The sequence below is a fragment of the Arabidopsis lyrata genome (assembly GCF_000004255.2).
Source record: "Arabidopsis lyrata subsp. lyrata unplaced genomic scaffold ARALYscaffold_1, whole genome shotgun sequence".
In the NCBI taxonomy this organism is placed as follows: domain Eukaryota; kingdom Viridiplantae; phylum Streptophyta; class Magnoliopsida; order Brassicales; family Brassicaceae; genus Arabidopsis; species Arabidopsis lyrata.
In genome coordinates, this window is record NW_003302555.1 from 29,695,010 (window position 1) to 29,718,296 (window position 23,287).

The following is a 23,287-nucleotide window of genomic DNA, read 5'->3' on the forward strand; positions in this document are numbered from 1 at the left end:
ATATTTTTCCTTCTTCACCACTAGACCACATAATAATAATATAACAAACAATGTAGTTTTCTTTCTTTTTTAGTCCACACTCTATAGCAGAGAGAAGACTTAATAACTATGAGAGAAGACTTACACTATGAAATCTTCCCACTTGTTGACACACCAATCACAGCCAAGATTATTTATATGTAATTGATAAACAATGTAAGATTGACTATAAACGAAACAAGTCGTCGTGCATTATCAACTAGGTACTCGAGAGTTTTAAGACAACTTGAGACTTAAAAAGGATTAGTTATTTGCTAAGTGTCGTGCAATATGCCAATATCCATTTAGTGCTCGTAGAACCCACTCATGAAAGTGATTCCGGTTCGTAATTAAGTTTCAAGACGTCGTCCATTTTCTACTTGGGACTTAAAAAGGAACTCATGAAAGTGATCTTAATGATTAAATCCTTTGGTGTTCCAAGACAAACGTTACAACACATGATTATACACAACAAGGAACAAGTGGCTAGTAAAGGTCCGTCACCTTCAGAGACTGCATGCGTTGACTTGGTTGAGGACATGAAATAGTGCCCGGCCCATCATGAAGTCAGAACTCAGAGCTACTAAACCATTATTTTATTGAATCAAAGTAAAATCTTCCATATAGCCACCATAGTTACAAAGAAGGGTCTTTGTCATCTTCCCTCCTTGATCTTGAATCCAAGCATTGGCTTACTGTCGCTGTCTCTTGGCCCAGGCGTCACAAAGCTCGTTGAGAAGCTTGTGTCTTTGGTTTGAAAGCCACTGTAAGAGGAGCTTGTGGTGTCATCATATATACTGTCGATTAGATGGCCTGGCTTCGAGGTGGCATCATTGACCTCAGCATCTCCTGACAACATGGCTACCACGCGTGACATTGGTGGTCTCAACGCATGAGACGACTGAGTGCAAAGCAGAGCAACGCCAATCATGCATTTCACTTCTTCCATGTTGTATTCACCTAGCTCATCATCAATTAGTTCAACGTCACGGCTTTTCTCGTGTAGATTCCATGCCTGTATACAAGAAATACACACGGATTATCGGCTTTGGCCATTTATCACCATCTCCAACTTCTTCCCCTATATGACAAGTAAAGACGTACCCATTCAAGAAGATATTTTTTTCCCTCCTCCAGGTTTTCATCAGAGTTTTTCCTTCCACTCACTAGCTCAAGAGCCACAACACCAAAGGCATACACATCCGTTTTCTCTGTTAGATGTCCACGCATGGCATACTCTGGCGCAAGATACCCACTGCATTGATACAACTAACGTATTATAAATCCATAAATGTGTTGCAAACCAAAGGTCAGGGTCTGAGGATTACTTACATCGTCCCTGCCACTCTGGTACTAATATGGGTTTTCTTGTCATCATATAGTTTTGCAAGCCCAAAATCAGAAACTTTTGGGACCAGTTCAGAGTCCAGTAAAATGTTGCTGGCCTTCACATCTCTGTGTATTATGCGAACACTTGCTTCCTCGTGAAGATAAGCTAGACCTCTGGCTACTCCCAAACATATCTCATAACGGGTTGTCCAATCAAGATGTAAACTCTTATCCCCTGCAACATCCAAACTAAAAGCATAATGAGTACTTTAGCTTGGCAGAAGCAGAGATAGATAAGTGTGTTTCTGTTCATTACCAAATAATGCGTCATCGAGACTTCCATTAGAGAGATACTCATATACGAGCAAACGCTGATCTCCTTCAAAGCAGCACCCGTAAAGTTTTACTAGGTTACGATGCAGAACTGAAGAAATTGCTACAATTTCTGCAACAAATTGTCCCTTCCCGTGCCGTGATCCAACCGAAGACAGCTTCTTCACTGCGATCTCTCTTCCATCATTGAGGGTTCCCTGTTGAATGTGATTTTCAAACCAAAATGTACATATTAAAAGGCATTACATATACTCTTCTTAATTACCTAATACTATACAGATTATTTAGGTAAGGGACTTACCTTATAAACAACCCCAAACGCTCCCTCTCCAAGCTTGTTTGAGGGATCGAAATCTTGTGTTGCACTTTTAAGTATCGAGTAAGTAAAGGTGTAAGGCTTTATGTCCATACTAAGTATCTCTGCCATAAAAAATTAGGTTCTCAAAATCAACCAATGAAATAGATGATATTTAACTTCAATTTTTATATTAAGAGAGCCAAAAAAATTCAGCTCACGGGATTGTTTATGTTCTTATTACATCTATACCTTCATCATCTGTGTATGGCTTTCTACTTTTTAGGATGATGAAGATAACCACACCCGCTAAGATGCTCAAGAGTCCTACGGCAACAATGACACCCACGATAGTACCAGTCATGTTCTTTTCCTTTGATGGTGGCCTATTAGCCACAGTTGGTGTGAAATCTGAACAGGAATATGTGACACTTAGGCACTAACTAGCATCAGGAGACAGTAAAAATCAGGGGAGAAAAAAAAGAATTCGTCATATGTGTTACCTGGTGTTGCACTGACGGCCGATATTAATGGCCCATAAGCCCCTTGGATAGGAATACAGCATGTTCCTTTTCCAGCCCAGAAAAGATGGACTTCGAGATGATTTTCTGATACATTTGTTTTATATTCTCTCTGAACTGCTCGAACCGAAGAACCACCAGCTGTTCTGCGTATATCAAAATCCTTTTCAACAAGTCTTCCCTGGAAAAACGGAGCTAGATCTTAAGATTCATCAGAACCAAAAAGTAATATTTGTAAAGCAGAAACCTCGATCAAGTGGTGCAGACCTGGACATAAATGTCAAAACGTCGTCTTCCAATACCTTTCCAAGAGTTAGAACCTTGAATTTGTATTTCAGCAAACTGAAGTGTAACGGTGTAGCCTCCATTTTCTAGCCCCAACCCATAATACCTTAGGGAAGATGCAGAAAGTCTTGCTGACTGAAAAAGCTCCGAGTCCAAAGTGTTGATAAATTGTGATTGTGAAGTCTCTCTATATTTATTTCTGCTACTTCCAGCAAAATTTCCTACACTACTGGCTGCCCATCTCTGAGCAGCACTCACGACAAACGAAGCTGGTCCAAGATCCATGTCCTCTTTCTCATATAGTGCTCCACTAGCAGACCTTATCTCTGGGCCTCCGCAATTAATCGAAAAGTTATAATCTAGCACCAGTCAATAGCAAAAGTCTTAGAACATTTTTCCTTTCTTTCCAATAGTACATTCAAGCACTGTCCATGTGATTGCTCCACATCGAGAACAACGGTTATGAGGATATATCTTTGTTACACTTACAGATTCCTTTGCCGCGATTGCAGGCGAAATTCTTCTGCAGGCAGTTCAGTCCTGATAAAACACTTTTTAACAAAAAGAAATTAGTCGTTTATACTTGCATCTTTCTGCAAGAAAAAAAAAGCACACCAACAAGAACACATAAGAAAATCACCTGTTGTCAAGACCTTCCAATGTGAAATTGTTAGCTACTAGATTGCTGCACAAGTAACATACAGTTTTGTTAACATAAGATTATTATAAATATTTCCAACAAAAAGGAAGCTTTATGCTGGATATGAAGCCTAATAAATATACACATGGGAAACTTTCTGAGATTGAAAACAACTGTGAATATAAGTTGAGATATAGTGTTTTGTTAACTTACAGTTTCAAGTTTGGTAAACTGATCCATGAAGGAAGACTTCCAGACAAATCATTGTAAGACACATCTCTGTAAGCATTAAAAAACAATAGTTAGGATCTACAGAATATGTTGTATATTCCAAAATAGTTTCCTGATTGTCTGGGGAAGTCTTCAATGTAAGACACATCTCTATAGTGAGATATATCAGAGATTTGATTTTAGAGTGATTGTTGGAGTTTTCATTTCTTTCATTTTCTCTTCTTCTTAAATAAGTCTTTCATCAGAGACATTAGACTATTAGAGCAAGGAAGTTGTAGCTTCATTGTTTCGGTTGTAACCGAGGGGCAAGAGATTATCTCTCTTGTGGGAAATTCTGTTCTTTAGGCATTTGTTTTTCTCTTTGTCTGGTTCTTTACTCTATCAAAACTTGAGTCTAGTACATCAGGAGGATCTGCTAACAAACCGTCCAAAAGAGCATTGCAGCTTTTAAAGATGAAACAATTATAAAAGGATTTTTTTACTCACATATTGATCAGAGACTGCCTCTTTTGAGTGGGCAAGGAGCCATTCAACGTGTTGTTTCCCAGAAACCTAATATGAAGACAACAAACTTGTTCACAGTTGTTCGGGCAGTTGTACATAAAGAAACCAAAAGAAGCAGATATGAAACATATCATCTTACAAGTGAGTAAGTTGACTTAAGTTGAAAAGTGAAGCCGGAATTGGTCCATGTAGTTTGTTGAAGCTCAAATCACTGGAAAACAGACACGAATTACATGGTAAAACACTATACTATTCCTGTTAAGCAATAAATGAGGAATAATAAGAAATTCTATTATCAGAAATTTAAGAGCATTTTTGTATTCTCTCGGTGACTTTCACAAATTTTCTCACTCTTCTTACAGATAAGACCCTGACAAAGCTTTTAGAGCATTAAAAGAAACACATTGACATATATACTTACACTTGTAGCAAACTTGAGTAGTCTCCAATATTAGACGGTATTGTCCCAGTGAGATTGTTGTTCCTCAATACTCTGCGACACATATCATAAATGTGTTCAACACCACATTAAAGCTGATCATGAATTGGAGTAGAAGTTGAATCAAAGCTGCCTTACAATATACTTAGAGATTTCATGTCTTTGATGAATTCAAGAGAAGAGCCTCCATTAGATATATCACTAAGCCTCCTACATTTAGAATAAGAATATGTGGAGAAAAAAGGAAAGAAAGAGAAACAGTAAATAATAATGATCCCGACAACAATGCAAGACATACAGCTGGCTCAAAGAAGTTAAGTTGGAAAATGACGACGGTATCGGACCACTCAAACCAGTTCCCATAATTCTCCTGCAGTAAAAGACGTACCAGTCGTTTAATCCCAAATTTTAGATGCAATGAAGATTTTTCCAAAAAGAAAAATTGATAAAGTATATACAAGAGCAATGGAACAAGTCCATTATATAGGAATGAATTCTTCTTACAAGGTAGTAAGTTTGGTCCAATTTCCTATAAAGTCTGGTATTCGACCTGTAACTTCAAGATCCATAATCCAACTGGTGCAACGTTAAGGAAAAAATCATCCCAATGCAGAAACTAAAATGTAAGTAATAAAAAGATTACAAGAAAATAGCTTCAACTAAAATCTAACGATAAAGCTTATATTCAAATTCAACATATCTTACGCGACAGTCAGCTCCACAAGATTAGCCAAGGATAAAGGTATTTCCCCATTGAGTCCAGAACTACCTATGTATCTGCAATAGTTGTGAGGAAATTTTTAAAACAAGTAATTGTGCAAGAATTTTGTGGTCGGTGAACACTAAATGATTTCGAAGTTTAAGATATCATATCTAGATGAAAAAAAAAAGATACATAAACAGTTGTAGACTTTACAGAAACACTCACATTTGCTGTAGTTTTGTACAATTCCCGATCTCAGCAGGTATAGAACCGGAAAAGTTATTTGAACCAATACTACTGCAGAAACAATATATACATAGGTATAAGGAACCATCAGCAGAAGCAATGGAATAAATTATCATAAACAAAAAGATGTAGAAGCCCCATAAGCTAACAGTGATCGTAAATCTGTGAGGCGACCAATTTCCTTAGGAACAGGGCCAGACAAGGCATTGATCCCAAAAGTCCTAGGTGATAAAAAACAGTTGAGCGTGAGAGACAAGAAATTGTTAAACTGAACAATACGTCAAAGAAAGTTTCAGAGGCTTTTACATCCACTGCATTAGAGTCAAATTCCCAATTGCAGGAGACAGTGAGCCTGTCAGAAAATTTTGAGCCAGGTTCCTGAAAGATGTGATTTTGATGAGTTACAGTCTCAAGATATATATAAATCTTCTACTTGTGAATACGTGTGTGCTCTTTTTGATAACAAAAAAATGGGTATGGATCAATACAGATTGGTGAGGAATATCAAAGTCCAGAGCTCTTGAGGTATAGGTCCTACAACATCTCTCGCATAAACCTTTCTGTGGAAACAACAAGGAGAAGAATTTGAGACGTGAGTACATGAAATAAAAATCATTAGTTTCGCCCAGAAGACAGATTAAAAAGAGTCAATTCCCAGTGGGAAAATTCGTCGAACACATGGGGTGCACAAAAATGGCGTACAGGGCGGTGATGCGGCAGATTGTGGAGTTGACGAAAGTACAGCCGCATTTGATTAGAGGGTTGTGGTCCTTGTCGTCGATGGTGACATCGTTGATGGCGGCGCCGGAGCAAAGTTCGCCGCTGATGTTCCATTCCTTGGGCGCTTGGATCTTCCAAGTCGCGAAGATTGAGTTCAAAGCTCGCGCTGTTGTTTCCACAATCACTCACAACGGTCAAATTATTTATTATTATTATGAGCTCCTTAATCTAATTACGCTTAACTAAAGTGTTAATTGAAACTAACAACTATATTTATTATTTAAATAAATAAAAAAAACTATATAGTATATTAACCGAACTAAAAAAACTGATTATATATATATAATACCTTTATAAAAAAAGCATATAGTAATAACTGAAACAATAGTAATAACTCAAACTAACCGGTAAAATTTATTTTAAGTAGTATTTTTTCTGTTTCACAAAAAAGTGTCATTTTACATATTTTCACATATATTAAGAAAGTTATTAAAATTTTTATTATATCTTTTATCAATACACTATTAATATATTAAAATAATAGGATTAAAAATGGATTTTTATTCAAAAATTTAGCATTGGAAATATTAAATAAAAATAAAACCTTAAAACTAAAATGAAGGAGTATTTTGTAATGGATACATTATCAACAAGGATCCAAAGAAGTAGCTATTATTGGTAATTGAACTTTTGTCAAGTGTTGAAAGACAGACCTTCGTCGGGATGAGTAGTGGCTCCGTTTTGGTTTTGGGCTCGAACCACCACGTGAACCGAACCGGAACTATACAAGAACCAGACGGTTAGGAGCAGAAACAGAGATCTCCGTAGCCTGAGCATCTCTCAACAACTAGACAGACGAGGTTTTTAATATAACTTTGGTTCAACAAAACAAGACGACTATGAGTGTGTTTATGAATGAAGAGATTACATTATTTTGCGAGTACTGGGCTCTCGGTTTTCTGTATAGAGTGACGTTAGTGGCTATGAAAATTCTTCCTTCTTCACCAAACCACTTATAATATAATATATATATATATATAGAGAGTTTTCTTGTTTAGCTAATTAAAAATTTATCTCCACACCTATAGCAGAGAGGCGACTTACTCCAAGTTGTTGACACACCAATCACGGCCAAGATCATTTATGTATTTGATCAACAATATAAGATTGACTATTAATTAATTAAGGAGATTTCGAGTTTCTTCAAAGTCGTCGCCGTCCATTTTCAACTAGGGACTTAAAAGGGTTATTTTGTTATGTGTCATGTAATAATGCCAATATCCATTTCGTGCTCGTGGAACCCACTCATGAAAGTGATCTTAATCATTATTTCCTTTTGAAATATAAGACAAAAATTACAACACATGATTACAAATCAACGAAGAAGTTGCTATAGTGAAGAAGACTGAAGATCATAAACGTCCATACATGGCTTAAGTCAACAACATCATTTGGAGATTTATAGTCTGGTCTTGGAACACCGATCCGGCTGAGGATCCTCTGTGGAACCGCGACCATGCAAAGGAGAGTGTGGAAGCCATTTGTTCCAGTAATGAAAATAAATCAAATGAGCTAAAATATCTCTCTGAGAAAAGATTAATTATGAAAATCAATCAGATACGAAGAATTTATAAAAGTGATCACCTAGAAAACCTCTTTCCAAAACCCTAGATTCTTTTAGTCCATTAAAGAAAACGTTGTTTATTAAAGGATGGAAAAAATATATAACTTACTGAAAATTATGGAAACTGGAGAAATTAACCCTATGATATATCTTAGGGTTGTGTGTAAAGAAAATGATGTTTTGAAGCAAGAGAAAAGAGATGAATTTGAGACTACATCTTGGAGAGTTGGAAGGAACATTTGATATGGAGAAAGCAGTGTGTAACCATGGTTTCTTCATGATGGCTCCAAACGTGTGGAACCCTTCAACAAAGTCACTACACCGACCATTAACCCTTTCGGATTCTTCTTCCGTGGATGTCACGATCTCTCATCCTCCCACACTCTCTTTTCTTGTAGTCCAAGTCCACGGCATCAATAATGTTTCCAGAGTGGACGAAGAACTCATCTTGCAACAAGTGGGGAGGATGCTGAGAATCTCAGAAAAGGACGAACGTGACATGATTGAGTTTCATCAAGTCCATGAGGCCGCAAAGAAGAGTGGTTTCTGTCGAATTTTCCGCTCTCCATCTCTCTTTGAAGATATGGTCAAATCTATTTTGTTGTGTAATTCCACTTGGAGTAAGACGCTAGGCATGGCTTCTGACCTCTGCGCATTGCAATTAAAGCTAGCTGACGGCACAATTAGGCCTTCGACTACTTCTCGTGTATCGAAAAAGAGGAAACCGAACCCAAAATTCAAGAGAGCAACAAGGGGAAACTTCCCTAGCGCCAAGGAAATAGCAAGCCTTGAAAAAGAGGTGATCAATGAGCACTGTAAACTTGGGTACAGAGCAAATCAAATAGTAAACTTAGCAAAGAAGGTTGAAAATGGGTCACTGAATCTTGAAAAGATGGAAATGGGAGAGATGGAAGTGGAACAAGTGATTGAGAAAATGAATAAGTTAAAGGGCTTTGGTCCTTTTGCTACTGCAACAGTGCTTATGTGTCTCGGCTATTACCATCTTGTTCCATCTGATACCGAGACCCTAAGACTCTTACGAGAGGTATAATATCTATCTATCTATATTTCATTCCCTTTACTGAGCTATTTATATCATTAATCTAAGATAGTGTATGTTTGGAGGTGCATGAAATGAAGGAGTGTTCGAAAGAGACGCTTGAGAAAGCAACAAATTCAATTTATGACCGATTCTCTCCATTCCAGTCTTTGGCCTATTGGTTAGTTTCTAGTCTTTTTTTTTCTAAGCATATATAGTTGTTTTTGAATGTTTATATGGCTTGTTCTTGCACTATATATTATAGGTTTGATTTGATCCAAGACTATGAAACAAAACTTGGGAAGCTTAGCAAGTTGAGTCGCACTGACTACAACAGTGTTAGCGGATGCTGCCACACGAAGAAACAACTCGAGGCAAACGAATGATTATCTTACTTTTTCTATTGATGATTACATTAAGGTTTTGTTGATGTTTTTCTTTCTGTCTCTTGGTGTTGGTTCAGTCCTCTGATATTTAGAACATGAGGTTACCATCTTATGTTTTAATTCATCTGTTTTCCAATTGAATCATATAATACCTGCTGGTTCGTATCATTTTGATTTGATTCAGTCTAAACTGCATCAAACAAGAAACTTGGAAGAAGTAAAACTCTTTGTCTTCCATAAAGCTGCCTGTCAAAGGCATTCGTTTTCTGCAAATAAGTCAAATTGAATCTTGAGGCCTTCAACATGAAATAAACATTAACATAACCACACATATTTGAATTGCAGACTAGTGCTCGTGGAAGCCACTCATGAAAGTTATCTTACTGATTATTTCCTTTTGAGTCCCAAAACAAACATTACAACACATGAATATACAGAGATTGTCACAACAAGGAACAAGTGGTTAGTGACGAGTCAGTCGCCTTCAGAGGCTCATTGATTTGGCTAAGTACATGAATAATGCGAGGCTTATCACTAACGGTTAAAGATCAACTCCAACTTAGAGCTACTAAATTATTATTATTGAATCAAAGTGAAATCTGTTTTTTCCAATCAAAGAAGAAAATTGTCATCTTCCATATACAAACATCTCTATAGCCATCAATCGGAGAGGATACATTGTCATCTTCCCTCATTGATATTGGCTCCAAGCATTGGCTTAAAGTCGCTGTCTCTGGGTGATATCTCGGAGCCAGGCGCCACAAAGCTCATGGAGTAGTCAGTTGTGTCTTTGCTTTGAAATCCGCTGAGAGAGGAGCCGGTGGTGTCATCAAATCTCCAGTCAGTTAGGTAGCCTGGCTTAGAGGTGACATCACCGACCTCAGCATCTCCTGAAAGCATGGCAACCACTCGTGACATCGGTGGTCTCAAGGCATGAGTTGTCTGTGTGCACAACAGAGCAATGCCAATCATGCGCTTTGCTTCTTCCGTGTTGAAATCAGTCAGCTCATCATCAATAAGTTCAACGTCACGGTTTTTTTCGTGTAGATTCCATGCCTGTATACAGTAATGCACAACGATTATTGGCTTTTGCCATTCTAAACTTCCTCCATTTACAATCAATCATAATAATCAAGGTCGAACCCATTCAAGAAGATATTTTTTTTCCTCCTCCAGATTCTCATCAGAGTTTGGCCTTCCACTCACTAGCTCAAGAGCCACAACACCAAAGGCATACACATCCGTTTTCTCTGTTAGATGTCCACGCATGGCATACTCTGGCGCAAGATACCCACTGCATTGATACAGCAACACCACTAACATGTGTTACTAATCTGTAATTGTGATGCAAACCAAAGGTCAGAGTTTTTGGATTACTTACATCGTCCCTGCCACTCGGGTACTTATGTGGGTTTTCTTGTCGTCGTATAGTTTTGCAAGGCCAAAATCAGAAACTTTTGGGACCAGTTTAGAGTCAAGCAAAATGTTACTGGCCTTCACATCCCTGTGTACTATGCGAACACTCGCCTCCTCGTGGAGATAAACTAGACCTCTGGCTACTCCCAGACATATCTCATAACGGGTTGACCAATCAAGATGTAAAGTCTTATCCCCTAAAACATCCAAACCAAGGGCGTAAATGAGTACTTTAGCTTGTCAGAAGCAGAGATAGAGAAGTCATGTTTCTGTTCATTACCAAATATTGCCTGATCGAGACTTCCATTAGGAAGATACTCATATACAAGCAAACGATGCTCTCCTTCAAAGCAGCACCCGTAAAGTTTTACTAGGTTGCGATGTAGAACTGAAGAAATTGCTACAATTTCTGCAACAAATTGTCCCTTCCCTTGTCGGGATCCAACTGACAACAGCTTCACCGCAACCTCTCTTCCATCATTGAGGTTTCCCTATTGAATGTTTTTTTCAAAACAGAACGTACAAAAAGGTATCACATATACTCTTATTTCCTAGTATATCTAAGAATGTACAGATATGTCGTCCATTTCGGTATGGGACTTACCTTATAAACAGGCCCAAACCCTCCCTCTCCAAGCTTGTTTGAAGGATCAAAATCTTGAGTTGCACTTTTAAGTTCCGAATAAGTAAAAGTGTAAGGTTTTACGTCCATACTAAGTAGCTCTGCAAAAACAAATCGGTTCTTAAATAAACCAATTTAAAACATGACACTCAAGGGAAATTTTAGGGCCAAAATTTCCTCAGCTCAAGGGCTTGTTAGTGTTCTGATTACATATATACCTTCATCATCTGTGTACCGGTTTCTTCTTTTTCGGATGATAAACATGACGACACCCGCAAGGATGGTCAAAAGTCCTACGCCAACAATGACGCCCACAATAGTACCAGTCCTGTTCTTTCCCTTTGATGGTGGCCTATTAACCACAGTTGGTGTGAAATCTGAACAGGAATATGTAAACACTGTCACTTAGGCACTAAAGAGCCTCTGGAGATAGTGAAAATCAGGGATAAGAAAGAATTCGCCGTTTGTGTTACCTGGTGTTGCACTGACTGCTGATATTAATGGTCCATAAGCCCCTTGGATAGGAATACAACATGTTCCTTTCCCAGCCCAAAAAAGATGAACTTCGAGGTGATTTTCTGATACATTTGCCTTATATACTCTCTGAACTGCTCTAAAAGTAGAGTCACCAGCTGTTCTACGTACATCAAAATCCTTCTCAACAAGTCTTCCCTGGAAAAACGGAGCTACATCTTAGAATCCATCACCAAATTTGGAAACAGAGAACTTGTAAAGCGGAAAGCTTGATCATGTAGTGCAGACCTGGACATAAATGTCAAAACGTCGTCGTCCTAAACCTTTCCAAGTGCTAGAAGTAGAACCTAGAATTTGTATTTCAGCAAACTGAAGGGTTACTGTATATCCTCCATTTTCTAGCCCCAACCCATAATACCTTAGGGAAGATGCAGAAAGTCTTGCTGACTGGAAAAGTTCCGAGTCCAAAGTGTTGATAAACTGTGATTGTGAAGTCATTATGTATATATTGCTACTTCCAGTAAAAAGTCCTACACTACTGGCTGCCCATCTCTGACCAGCACTCACAATAAATGAAGCTGGTCCAAGATTCTCGTCATCCTTCTCAAATAGTGCTTCTCTAGCAGACCTTATCTCTGGGCCTCCGCAGTTGACCGAAAAGTCAGAATCTAGACACCAATCCATAGCGAAATTCTAAACATTTTTTTTCCAACTGTTCATGTGTAATAGTAATGAGGATATCTCTTTGTTACACTTACAGATTCCTTTGCCTCGATTGCAGGGGAAGTTCTTCTGCAGGCAATTTAGTCCTGATAAAACCCTTTTAACAAAAAGAAAGAAATGATAAGTTGTTTATACTTGCATCCTTTTGGAGGAAAATAAAAAGAAAGAAAAGAGAAACATATTGGAGTTTCAATCACCAACAAGAACATATCTAAGATAATCACCTGTTGTCAAGGCCTTCTAATGTGAAGTTGTTAGCAACTAGGTTGCTGCATAAATATCATACAGTTTTGATTAATATTCACTAACATAATAAAAATTATGTACAAAAAGGAAGCTTCATGCTGGATATGAGAACATTTCTGAGATTGAAAACAACTGTGAGTATAAGTTGGGATATAGTGTTTTTGTTTACTTACAGCTTCAAATCTGGTAAGCTGACCCATGAAGGAAGACTTCCAGACAAATCATTGTACGACACATCTCTGTAAGCATAAAATAACAATACAATTAGGATCTACCGAATATATTATATGTCCAAAAACAGTTTTCTTAATATCTTGGCAAGTTATCTGTGTCACCAGGAGTGGAAATTTTATTCAACTTCAGTATGAAACTTGAGTCATCAGGAGGATGAAACAAACCGTCCAAAAAAACTAGATAAAACAATTATAAAGAATTTCGTCACTCACACATTTCTCAGAGTCTGCGTCTTTTGAGTGGGTAAGGAACCATTCAACGTGTTGTTTCCCAGAAACCTAATATGAAAAAACGATTTAGTTTTCTTTTTTTTATCCGTCTAGTTATATAGTAAGACCCAAAAGAAGCAGAAAACATATCATCTTACAAGTGAGTAAGTCGACTTAAGTTGAAAAGTGAAGCCGGAATTGGTCCATGTAGTTTGTTGAAGCTCAAATCACTGGAACACAAACATGTATTAAATGGTAAAACATTAAAATATTTCTGTTTACTAATGAATGAGGAAGTATACGAAATATAATTATTTGCAGTTTAAGATCTTTTCATGTTTTTTCTGTGACTTTCACAAATCATCTCACTCTTTTTTACTCTGAAATAGCTTTCAGAGCATGTGAAGAAACACATTGACGTATGTACTTACACTTGTTGCAAACTTGAGTATCCTCCAATAGTAGATGGTATTGTCCCAGTGAGATTGTTGTTCCTTAATACTCTGCAACAATATCATAATTGCTAAATACACAGAGGAGAGAGAGAGAGAGAGAGAGAGAGAGAGAGAGAGAGAGAGAGAGAGAGAGATAGAAAGTTCAACAGTACATTAATCTGATCATAGGAGAAGTTGAATCAAAAACTGCCTTACAATACACTTAGAGATTTCATGTCTTTGATGAAATCAAGAGAAGAGCTTCCATTGGATATATCACCAAGCCTCCTACATATAGAATATGAATATGTGGACAAAGGGAAAGATAGAGAAACAGTAGACAATAATGATTCTGACACAATACAACACATACAGTTCTGTCAAGGAAGTCAAGTTGGAAAATGACGACGGTATCGGACCACTCAAACCAGTTCCGAGAATTCTCCTGCAGTAAAACATGCACCAAACGTTGAATCCCAAATTTACACATAAAGAATAATTTTCTACTAAGAGTAAAATTAATATAAAAACAAGATGAATGGAACAAATCCAACATAACTCTGTCAAAATGAAATCTTCTTACAAGGTAGTAAGTTTGGTCCAAGATCCTATAAAGTCTGGTATCTGACCTGTAACTTCCAGATCCGCTATCCAACTGGTACGACACTAAGATTAAAATCACCCAATGGCAAGACTAAAACTTAAAGTAATAAATAGATTAAAACATCTTTTTAGAAACCCAACAATAAAGCTTATACTCGAATTCAGTATATCTTACGCTTGTTCCAGCTCCACGAGATTAGCAAATGATAAAGGTATTCTCCCGCTGAGTCCAGAACTATCTATGTATCTGCAATAGATGGAAGAAATTCTTTTAAAAATCAACTACACAAGAATGTTGTGGTCAGTAAACACTAGATGATTTATGAGGTTTCAAGATTTCCTATCTAAATTATAACCAGGAAATAAATACAGAAACACTTGTCGATTTGACAGATACACTCACATTTGCTGTAGTTTTGCACAATTTCCGATCTCATCTGGTATAGAACCAGAAAAGTTATTTGAACTAATACTACTGCCAAAAAAAAAAATACATATGTATAAGGAACCGTCAAGATCTTTCAGAAGCATTGTGAAGACACTATCATATCTAAACAGTGAAGAAGCATCAAAAGCTTACAGTAATCTTAAATCTGTAAGCAAACCGATTTCTTTAGGAACAGGGCCAGACAACGCATTGATCCCAAAAGTCCTAGGTGATAAAAACAGTTGAGCGTGAGAGACAAGAAATTGTTGTAGAAAACCATCACCCGAACCACAACAATACAAAAAAAAAAAAAAGGAAGGTTTCAGAGGCTTTTACATCCATTGCATTCGAGTCAGATTTCCAATTGCAGGAGGCAGTGAGCCAGTGAGAACATTTTGACCCAAGTTCCTGAAAGAAAGGGAGATATGTGATTTTGAGGTCCATTTCTCAATATTTGTATTTGCAAATGTGTGTGTTAGCTCTTGTGATTATGAATCAATACAGATTGGTGAGGAATATCAAAGTCCAGAGCTCTTGAGGTATAGGTCCTACAACATCTACCGCATAAACCTTGCTGTGGAAACAACAACAAACAAAACTAAGACTCAGTGGGAGAATACGTCGAACACATGGGCTGCACAAAAAGGTGGAAAGAGGCTTACATGTTAGTGATGCGGCAGATTGTGGAGTTTTCGAAGCTACAATCGCATTTGATGAGAGGATTGTAGGCAGGGTTTGTGTCTAGGACACTGGCGTCGATGGCGGCGCCGGAGCAAAGTTCGCCGCTGATGTTCCATTCTCTCGGCGCCTGGATCTTCCAAGCCGCGAAGATGGAGTTCAAAGCTCGCGCTGTTGTTTCCACAATCAAATCACAACGGTCAATTTTATCTTATCCTAATCACGATTAGTTATATCAAACCAAATATTAATAGAAACTAACCGGTAAACATAGTATTTTGAAATTTATGGATACAATTCATGGTTTTTTTTTTTTTTAGTTATAAATCAATTAGGATCCGAATAAACTAGCTATAATCTATACAATCCAATTGATTATTGGTGACTGAACTCTTGTGGTATAAATAATTAAAGACAAACCTTCGTCGGGATGAGTAGTGGCTCCGGTTTGGTTTTGAGATCGAACCACGTGAACCGAACCGGCAATACACATGAACCAGACAATGATGAGTAGTAGACACGGAGACGGCCGTAGACTAGTCATCGTCGACGGTGGTTTTGCTTTGGTTTAAGAACACAAATGCTTTTTAGAAAAGAGTTTATGTTCTGCTCTTTGCAAAATTAGTTGAGAGGTTTAAGCTTTGGTTCATTTATGATTTCAGTTTTAATACTACAACAATTAGCGTTAGCAAACTAATATATGGTCTAGTCCCGACAGCTAGCGCGTGGACCGAGGAGCTGCGCCTGCTGTGTCAACAACGGTGGTGGCGGCTGCGCTGCGAGTCGTCGTAATTAACTAACGAAAATAATAACATCATCCCGAAACATTCAATTCAAGAGAACACAATCAAATGACGTTTATAAGATTACGTAATTGATCAACATGGCTTACTTTAATAGCCTGCACCATTTCTCTATTGACCTTTTATTATGTAAGATTAAGAAACATAATATCAAAACCACACGTTTCAAGTTTGAATCGTCGTTCATCTCTGACTTGGGACTCGGAAAAAGAATCTTAGGCCATATCCGGTTCGAGCTCGCTGAACCACCCATGAAAGTGTTCTTAATAACTTCATTTAAATTCCAACACATTACACTGTAGAAGAAGTGACTAGCGAAGAGACGGCATTGATTTGGTTGTGAGGACATGAATAGTCGAACTCAGACGAGCTAAAATATTATTATTTATCTAGTCAAAGTGAAATCTAGAGTTTTTCAATCAAAGAAGGAAATAGTGATCCTCATATACACAAACATCATCTCTATAGCCACCATATAGTTACAGTGAAGGGTCTTTGTCATCTTCCCTCATTCATCTGGGCTCCAAGCATTGGTTTAGAGTCGTTGTTTCTTGGTGATATCTCGGAGCCAGGCGCCACAAAGCTCATGAAGGATTCAGAAGCCTCCGTGGTTTTAATTCGAAAGCCGCTGATAGAGGACCCTGTGGTGTCATCAAATCTCCAGTCGGTTAGGTAGCCTGGCTTTGAAGTGACATCACTGACCTCAACATCTCCTGAAAGCATGGCCACCACTCGTGACATTGGTGGTCTCAAGGCATGAGATGTCTGTGTGCACAACAGAGCAATGCCAATCATGCGCTTTGCTTCTTCCGTGTTGAAATCAGTCAGCTCATGATCAATAAGTTCAACCTCACGGCTTTTCTCGTGTAGATTCCATGCCTGTTAACAAGAATTACACAATCAAATCAAAGTTTGCTAAAGTAGATCAATCATTTATAACAAGTATGGACGTACCCATTCAAGAAGATATCTTTTTTCATCCTCCAAGTTCTCATCAGAGTTTGGCCTTCCACTCACTAGCTCAAGAGCCACAACACCAAAGGCATACACATCTGTTTTCTCTGTTAGATGTCCACGCATGGCATACTCTGGTGCAAGATACCCACTGCATTTATATAGTAAAAATCACCAGCAAGTGTTATAAATCCATAATTGTGTTGCAAACCAGAGTTCCGGGTTTGGGAATTACTTACATAGTCCCTGCCACTCGGGTACTTATGTGGGTTTTCTTGTCATCGTACAGTTTTGCAAGCCCAAAATCAGAAACTTTTGGTACCAATTTAGAGTCAAGCAAAATGTTGCTGGCCTTCACATCCCTGTGTACTATGCGAAGCCTCGCCTCCTCATGGAGATAGACTAGACCTCTGGCTACTCCCAGGCATATCTCATAACGGGTTGACCAATCAAGATGCAAAGTCTTTTCCCCTGCAACATTCAAACCAACGACAAGTACATAATGAGTGCTTTTAGGCTGGCAGAAGCATAGATCGATAATCATGTTTCTGTGCGTACCAAATAGAGCCTGATCAAGACTTCCGTTAGGAAGGTATTCATATACAAGCAAACGATGATCTCCTTCATAGCAGCACCCATAAAGTTTTACCAAGTTGCGATGTTGAACTGCAGAAATTGCTACAATTTCTGCAACAAATTGTCCCTTCCCTTGCCGGGATCCCACCGACAATAGCTTCACTGCTATCTCTCTTCCATCATTGAGTTTTCCCTGTTGAATGCGTTATTCAAAATAAAAGGTAATATCAAAACAAATGGTATTACACATATACTCTTCTTTCCTAGTATCTCGAATATACGCACAGCTCAGTATGGGACTTACCTTATAAACAGGCCCAAATCCCCCCTCTCCAAGCTTGTTTGAGGGATCGAAATCTTGAGTTGCACTTTTTAGTTCGGAGTAAGTGAAGGTGTAAGGCTTTACGTCCATACTAAGTATCTCTGCCAGAAACAATTCGGTTCTTAAAATCGACCAATATGAGAGATGACATTCAGAGGGCCAAAATTCTTCAGCTCAAGAGCTTTTTGCATCTATACCTTCATCATCTGTGTACCGCTTTCTTCTTTTTCGGATGATAAAAATAACCACACCAGCAAAGATGCTCAATAGTCCAACGCCAACAATGACACCCACAATAGTACCAGTCATGCTCTTTCCCTTTGATGGAGGCCTATTACCCACTGTTGGTGTGAAATCTGAACAGGAATATGTAACACTCAGGCACTAACTAGCATCAGGAGATGGTGTAAAACAAGTATTCATCATTTATGTTACCTGGTGTTGCACCGACGGCTGATATTAATGGCCCATAAGCCCCTTGGATAGGAATACAGCATGTTCCTTTTCCAGCCCAGAAAAGATGGACTTCGAGATGATTTTCTGATACATTTGCTTTATATTCTCTCTGAACTGCTCGAACAGTGGAGTCACCAGCTGTTCTGCGTACATCAAAGTCCTTTTCAACAAGTCTTCCCTGGAAAAATGGAGCTAGATCTTAGAATTCCTCAGAACCAAAAGTCGGAAGAAGATAATTACACCAAAAAGTTTATTTGCAAAGCGGAAAGCTCGATCAAGTAGTGCAGACCTGGACATAAATGTCAAAACGTCGTCTTCCTAAACCTCTCCAAGTGTTAGAAGTAGAACCTAGAATTTGTATTTCAGCAAACTGAAGTGTTACGGTATAACCTCCATTTTCTAGCCCCAACCCATAGTACCTAAGGGAAGATGCAGAAAGTCTTGCTGACTGAAATAGCTCTGAGTCTAAAGTGTTGACAAATTGTGATTGTGAGGTAGCTATGTATATATTATTGCTACTTCCGGCAAAAAGTCCTACACTACTGGCTCCCCATCTCTGACCAGCACTCACGACAAATGAAGCTGGTCCAAGATCCTCGTCCTCCCTCTCAAATAGTGCTCCAGTTACAGATCTTATCTCTGGGCCTCCGCAGTTGATTGAGAAGTCAGAATCTAGACACCAGTTAATTGAGAAAATATTTAGCAAAATGGTTTCCAACAATACATGTCTTTGCTCATGAAGCAGATATCTCTGTTACACTTACATATTCCTTTGCCCCGATTGCAGGGGAAGTTCTTCTGCAGGCAGTTCAGTCCTGATAAAACCCTTTTAACAAAAAGAAATTATACTTGCAGGCAACAAAAAAAAAAAGAAAAGAGAAATATATTGGAATTCCAAGCACCAACAAGAACATATATTAAAAAATTACCTGTTGTCAAGACCTTCCAATGTGAAGTTGTTAGCAACTAGGTTGCTGCACAAATAACATACAGTTTTGTTTAATATTCTCTCTAACATATGATTATAATTTTTAATACAAAAAGGAAGCTTCATGCTGGATATGAAGCAGCCTAATGAATATACATGTGAGGAAATTTCTGAAATTGTAAAAAACTGTGAATATAAGTTGGGATATAGTGTTTTGTTTACTTACAGATTCAAGTTTGGTAAGCTGACCCATGAAGGAAGACTTCCAGACAAATCATTGTACGACACATCTCTGTAAGTATAGAAAAACAATAATTAGGATGGCCAGAATATGCTATATATTCCAAAATAGTTTCCTAATAATATTGGCAAGTCATCTGTGTCACCAAGAGTGGAACCTTATTCAACATGAATAAGTGCAGAGTAAAAAGTGTACGAAACTCGAGTCTGTGTCAGACGAAACGTTGTGGATTTCAAAGATGAAACAATAGTAAAGATTTTCGTTACTCACATATTGCTCAAAGACTGCCTCTTTTGAGTGGGAAGGGAACCATTCAACGTGTTGTTTCCCAGAAACCTAATATGGAGAAAACAATTATTTTTTCACAATAATCCGCGTCGCTGTACATAAAGACCCAAAAGAAGCAGAAAACATATCATCTTACAAGTGAGTAAGTTGACTTAAGTTGAAAAGTGAAGCCGGAATTGGTCCATGTAGTTTGTTGAAGCTCAAATCACTGGAAAACAGACACGAATTACATGGTAAGACATTAGACTGTTCCTGTTAAGCAATAAATGAGGAATAATAAGAAATTCTATTATCAGCAATTAAGAGCATTTTTGTATTCTCTCAGTGAGTTTCACAAATCTTCTCACTCTTTTTACAAAAAAATAGACTCTGAAAAAGCTTTCAGAGCATTTGAAGAAACACATTGACATATGTACGTACACTTGTCGCAAACTTGAGTATTCTCCAATATTAGACGGTATTGTCCCAGTGAGATTGTTGTTCCTCAATACTCTGCCACATATATTATAAATGTTAAATACAGGGAGGAGAGAACCAGATCAATTCGTAGAAGTTGAAGTTGAAGCTGCCTTCAACTTGAATTAAAGCTGATCATGAATTGGAGTAGAAGTTGAGTTAAAGCTTCCTTACAATATACTTAGAGATTTCATGTCTTTGATGAATTCAAGAGAAGAACTTCCATTGGATATATCACCAAGCCTCCTACATTTAGGATACGAATATGTGGAGAAAAGGAAAGAAAGAGCAACAGTAAACGATAATGATTATGACAATAATGCAACACATACAGCTCTGTCAAAGAAGTTAAGTTGGAAAACGACGCAGGTATTGGACCACTTAAACCAGTTCCGAGAATTCTCCTACAGTAAAACACGTACCAGCCGTTAAATCCCAAATTGAAATGCAATGAAGACGGTATAAAAATGGAATAAGCCATTATATAATTGTAAAAAAGAAATCTTCTTACAAGGTAGTAAGATTGGTCCAATCTCCTATAAAGTCTGGTATCTGACCTGTAAGTTCCATATCCGCAATCCAACTGGTACCACATTAAGGAAGCAAACACATCAAGGCAAAAAAACTAAACTGTAAAGTAATAAATAGATTACAAAAAATAGATGCAACTAAAGTTGAAAGATAAAGCTTATATTCGAATTCAATATATCTTACGCTTGTTCAAGCTCCACAAGATTAGCAAATGATACAGGTATTCTCCCGCTGAGACCCGAACTATCAATGTATCTGCATTAAATGTAAGAAATTCTTAAAAATAATTAACTGCGCAAGACTTTTGAGGTCGGTGAACGCTAAATGATTTTGAAGGTTAATATTTCATCATCTAAATTATAGCCAAGAATATAAAGACATAAACACTTATAGCTTTGACAGATACACTCACATCTGTTGTAGTTTTGTACATCTCCCAATCTCATCTGGTATAGAACCGGAAAAGTTATTTGAACTAATACTACTGCAGAAATAAATAGGTATAAGGAACCGTCAGAATCCTCCAGCAGCACACTATCATATTTAGACAATCAAGACGTATCTTAAGCTTACAGTAATTTTAAATTTGTAAGCAAACCGATTTCTTTAGGAACAGGGCCAGACAACGCATTGATCCCAAAAGTCCTACGTGAGAAACAAGAAATGTTCCAAAAAGGATGCATTATCAATTAAAGGTGTAGACATTCACTACAAACAATAAGACATAGAAGGTGTCAGAGACATACATCCATTGCATTCGAGTCAAATTTCCAATTGCAGGCGGTAGTGAGCCAGTGAGAACATTTTGACCCAAGTTCCTAAAAGAAGTGGTTTTGATTTGTGAAAATGTGTGCTCTTTTTGTAGCTAGTCTATATAAATAATCAAGTGATAATAAAACCATACAGATTTGTGAGGTATTCCAAGGTCCAGAGCTGTTGTGGTATAGGTCCTACAACTTCCATCGCGTAAACCTTGCTGTGAAAACAACAACATCCAAAATGAATTCGAGACTTGAAAGTTGAAATATATTAGAAAGTTCCACATTGCTTGGGATTAAGATCTTTGGGTAGTATATAAAAGATGTGGCAATCCTTAAATCTTGAGCTAGCTTTTGGGTTAAGTTAGGCCACATTCCTAATATAGTATCAGAGCCCAAGATTGGCCCAACAAGCAAATTCCCACACAAATAGTTTCCCACCTATGTGGCCCATATAAGTGGCATGTCTTGTTGTATTTCCGAGATGTTGGGCTTGGGCTGTTTCCCGTTGGACCGTTTCCCACCCACATCTCGAGGAGGCCTATTAGAAAGTCCCACATTGCTTGGGATTAAGATCTTTGGATAGTATATAAAGGATGTGGCAATCATTAACTCTTGAGCTAGCTTTTGGGTTAAGTTAGGCCACATTCCTAATAAACTACTGAAGCATACATAGCTACGACATGAAATTGAAAACCATTCGTTTCGTTTCACCACAAAACAGATAAAAAGTCAATTCCCAGTGGGAGAATACGTCGAACGCATGGGGTGCACAAAAAGGGGGAAAAGAGGCCTACATGTTGGTAATGCGGCAGATTGTGGAGTTTTCGAAACTACAATCGCATTTGATTAGAGGATTGTAGGCAGGGTTTGAGTCTTGGACACTTGCGTCGATGGCGGCGCCGGAGCAAAGTTCGCCGCTGATGTTCCATTCCCTCGGCGCCCGAATCCTCCAAGCCGCGAAAATTGAGTTCAAAGCTCGCGCTGTTTTTTTATTCACAACGGTCAACTCTTAACTAAACCAAATGTCAATTGAAACTAAACCGGTAAATTTCTTAGGATAAAACAATAATATTATTATATGGATACATCGGTTTTATCAATTAGAATCAGAAGACTAGCTTGATGACCTAGCTACAGTCTTTTCAATACGATCGATTGAATTTGAACTTGTCAAGTGTTCAAAGAAGAAGAAGACAAACCTTCGTCGGGATGTGTGGTGGCTACGGTTCGATTTTGGGCTCGAACCACGTAAACCGAACCGGAATTACACAAGAACCAGACGGTGAGGAGTAGACACAGATACCGCCGTAGCTTGAGCATCGTCGGCAACTAAAATTAAACGGAGAAGAAGATGATGTGAGAGAGACAGAGCCGCCAAAACTAGACGGAGGAGGTTTTGATTTGGTTCAAAAATGGTGTTTATGTTGGACTTTGAAGAGAGCTTTTTTTCATTTTGCTTAATTTTGAATTTGATTAATGGTCTAACCAACTAACACACTAATCTCAACGCGAAGCAGTGCGTCTCACGCGCCGTCTCCAGCAGCAGGTGGGATGCACGCGCTTGGACCGAGGTTGCGCTGCCTTGTCAACGG

The 23,287-nt window shown here is 38.1% G+C and overlaps 4 protein-coding genes across 5 annotated transcripts; 1 reads left to right on the forward strand and 3 right to left on the reverse strand.

Annotated features, from left to right (window-relative positions):
- Positions 1 to 412: 412 nt before the first annotated feature.
- LOC9330622 (probable LRR receptor-like serine/threonine-protein kinase At1g56130) lies at positions 413 to 7,254 on the reverse strand. The gene is made up of 24 exons (XM_021012260.1): positions 6,978 to 7,254; positions 6,247 to 6,430; positions 6,033 to 6,104; positions 5,851 to 5,922; positions 5,694 to 5,765; positions 5,524 to 5,595; positions 5,301 to 5,372; positions 5,100 to 5,171; positions 4,894 to 4,965; positions 4,734 to 4,805; positions 4,578 to 4,649; positions 4,296 to 4,367; positions 4,139 to 4,204; positions 3,635 to 3,700; positions 3,422 to 3,466; positions 3,271 to 3,332; positions 2,764 to 3,140; positions 2,479 to 2,677; positions 2,228 to 2,386; positions 1,982 to 2,100; positions 1,664 to 1,877; positions 1,351 to 1,582; positions 1,123 to 1,273; positions 413 to 1,033 (listed from the first exon to the last, which is right to left on the reverse strand). Exons 1-24 carry the CDS (start codon positions 7,099 to 7,101, stop codon positions 674 to 676), a joined length of 3,078 nt encoding a protein of 1,025 aa, XP_020867919.1. The 5' UTR covers positions 7,102 to 7,254; the 3' UTR covers positions 413 to 673.
- Positions 7,255 to 7,425: 171 nt separating this feature from the next.
- Positions 7,426 to 9,313, forward strand: LOC110224476. Its single transcript, XM_021010570.1, has 3 exons — positions 7,426 to 8,933; positions 9,014 to 9,108; positions 9,193 to 9,313. Exons 1-3 carry the CDS (start codon positions 8,088 to 8,090, stop codon positions 9,311 to 9,313), a joined length of 1,062 nt encoding a protein of 353 aa, XP_020866229.1. The 5' UTR covers positions 7,426 to 8,087.
- A 369-nt stretch (positions 9,314 to 9,682) lies between these two features.
- LOC9330623 (probable LRR receptor-like serine/threonine-protein kinase At1g56130) lies at positions 9,683 to 16,036 on the reverse strand. The gene is made up of 24 exons (XM_002894516.2): positions 15,800 to 16,036; positions 15,364 to 15,550; positions 15,204 to 15,275; positions 15,038 to 15,109; positions 14,855 to 14,926; positions 14,678 to 14,749; positions 14,450 to 14,521; positions 14,255 to 14,326; positions 14,045 to 14,116; positions 13,888 to 13,959; positions 13,669 to 13,740; positions 13,396 to 13,467; positions 13,241 to 13,306; positions 12,968 to 13,033; positions 12,773 to 12,817; positions 12,584 to 12,645; positions 12,114 to 12,493; positions 11,825 to 12,023; positions 11,570 to 11,728; positions 11,334 to 11,452; positions 11,010 to 11,220; positions 10,695 to 10,926; positions 10,457 to 10,607; positions 9,683 to 10,369 (listed from the first exon to the last, which is right to left on the reverse strand). Exons 1-24 carry the CDS (start codon positions 15,921 to 15,923, stop codon positions 9,995 to 9,997), a joined length of 3,096 nt encoding a protein of 1,031 aa, XP_002894562.1. The 5' UTR covers positions 15,924 to 16,036; the 3' UTR covers positions 9,683 to 9,994.
- Positions 16,037 to 16,534: 498 nt separating this feature from the next.
- Positions 16,535 to 23,287, reverse strand: LOC110224836 (probable LRR receptor-like serine/threonine-protein kinase At1g56140). 2 transcript variants are annotated; one of them, XM_021012258.1, is made up of 24 exons: positions 22,895 to 23,283; positions 22,490 to 22,676; positions 21,839 to 21,910; positions 21,681 to 21,752; positions 21,508 to 21,579; positions 21,347 to 21,418; positions 21,118 to 21,189; positions 20,915 to 20,986; positions 20,736 to 20,807; positions 20,578 to 20,649; positions 20,368 to 20,439; positions 20,084 to 20,155; positions 19,930 to 19,995; positions 19,645 to 19,710; positions 19,420 to 19,464; positions 19,255 to 19,316; positions 18,780 to 19,162; positions 18,470 to 18,668; positions 18,232 to 18,390; positions 18,017 to 18,135; positions 17,695 to 17,905; positions 17,376 to 17,607; positions 17,137 to 17,287; positions 16,535 to 17,061 (listed from the first exon to the last, which is right to left on the reverse strand). In XM_021012258.1, the coding sequence occupies exons 1-24, from the start codon at positions 23,013 to 23,015 to the stop codon at positions 16,681 to 16,683; spliced, it is 3,102 nt and encodes a 1,033-aa protein (XP_020867917.1). In that variant the 5' UTR covers positions 23,016 to 23,283; the 3' UTR covers positions 16,535 to 16,680. The 2 variants fall into 2 exon arrangements, with proteins under 2 accessions (XP_020867917.1, XP_020867916.1); XM_021012257.1 differs by having other exon boundaries at positions 17,376 to 17,905; positions 22,895 to 23,287.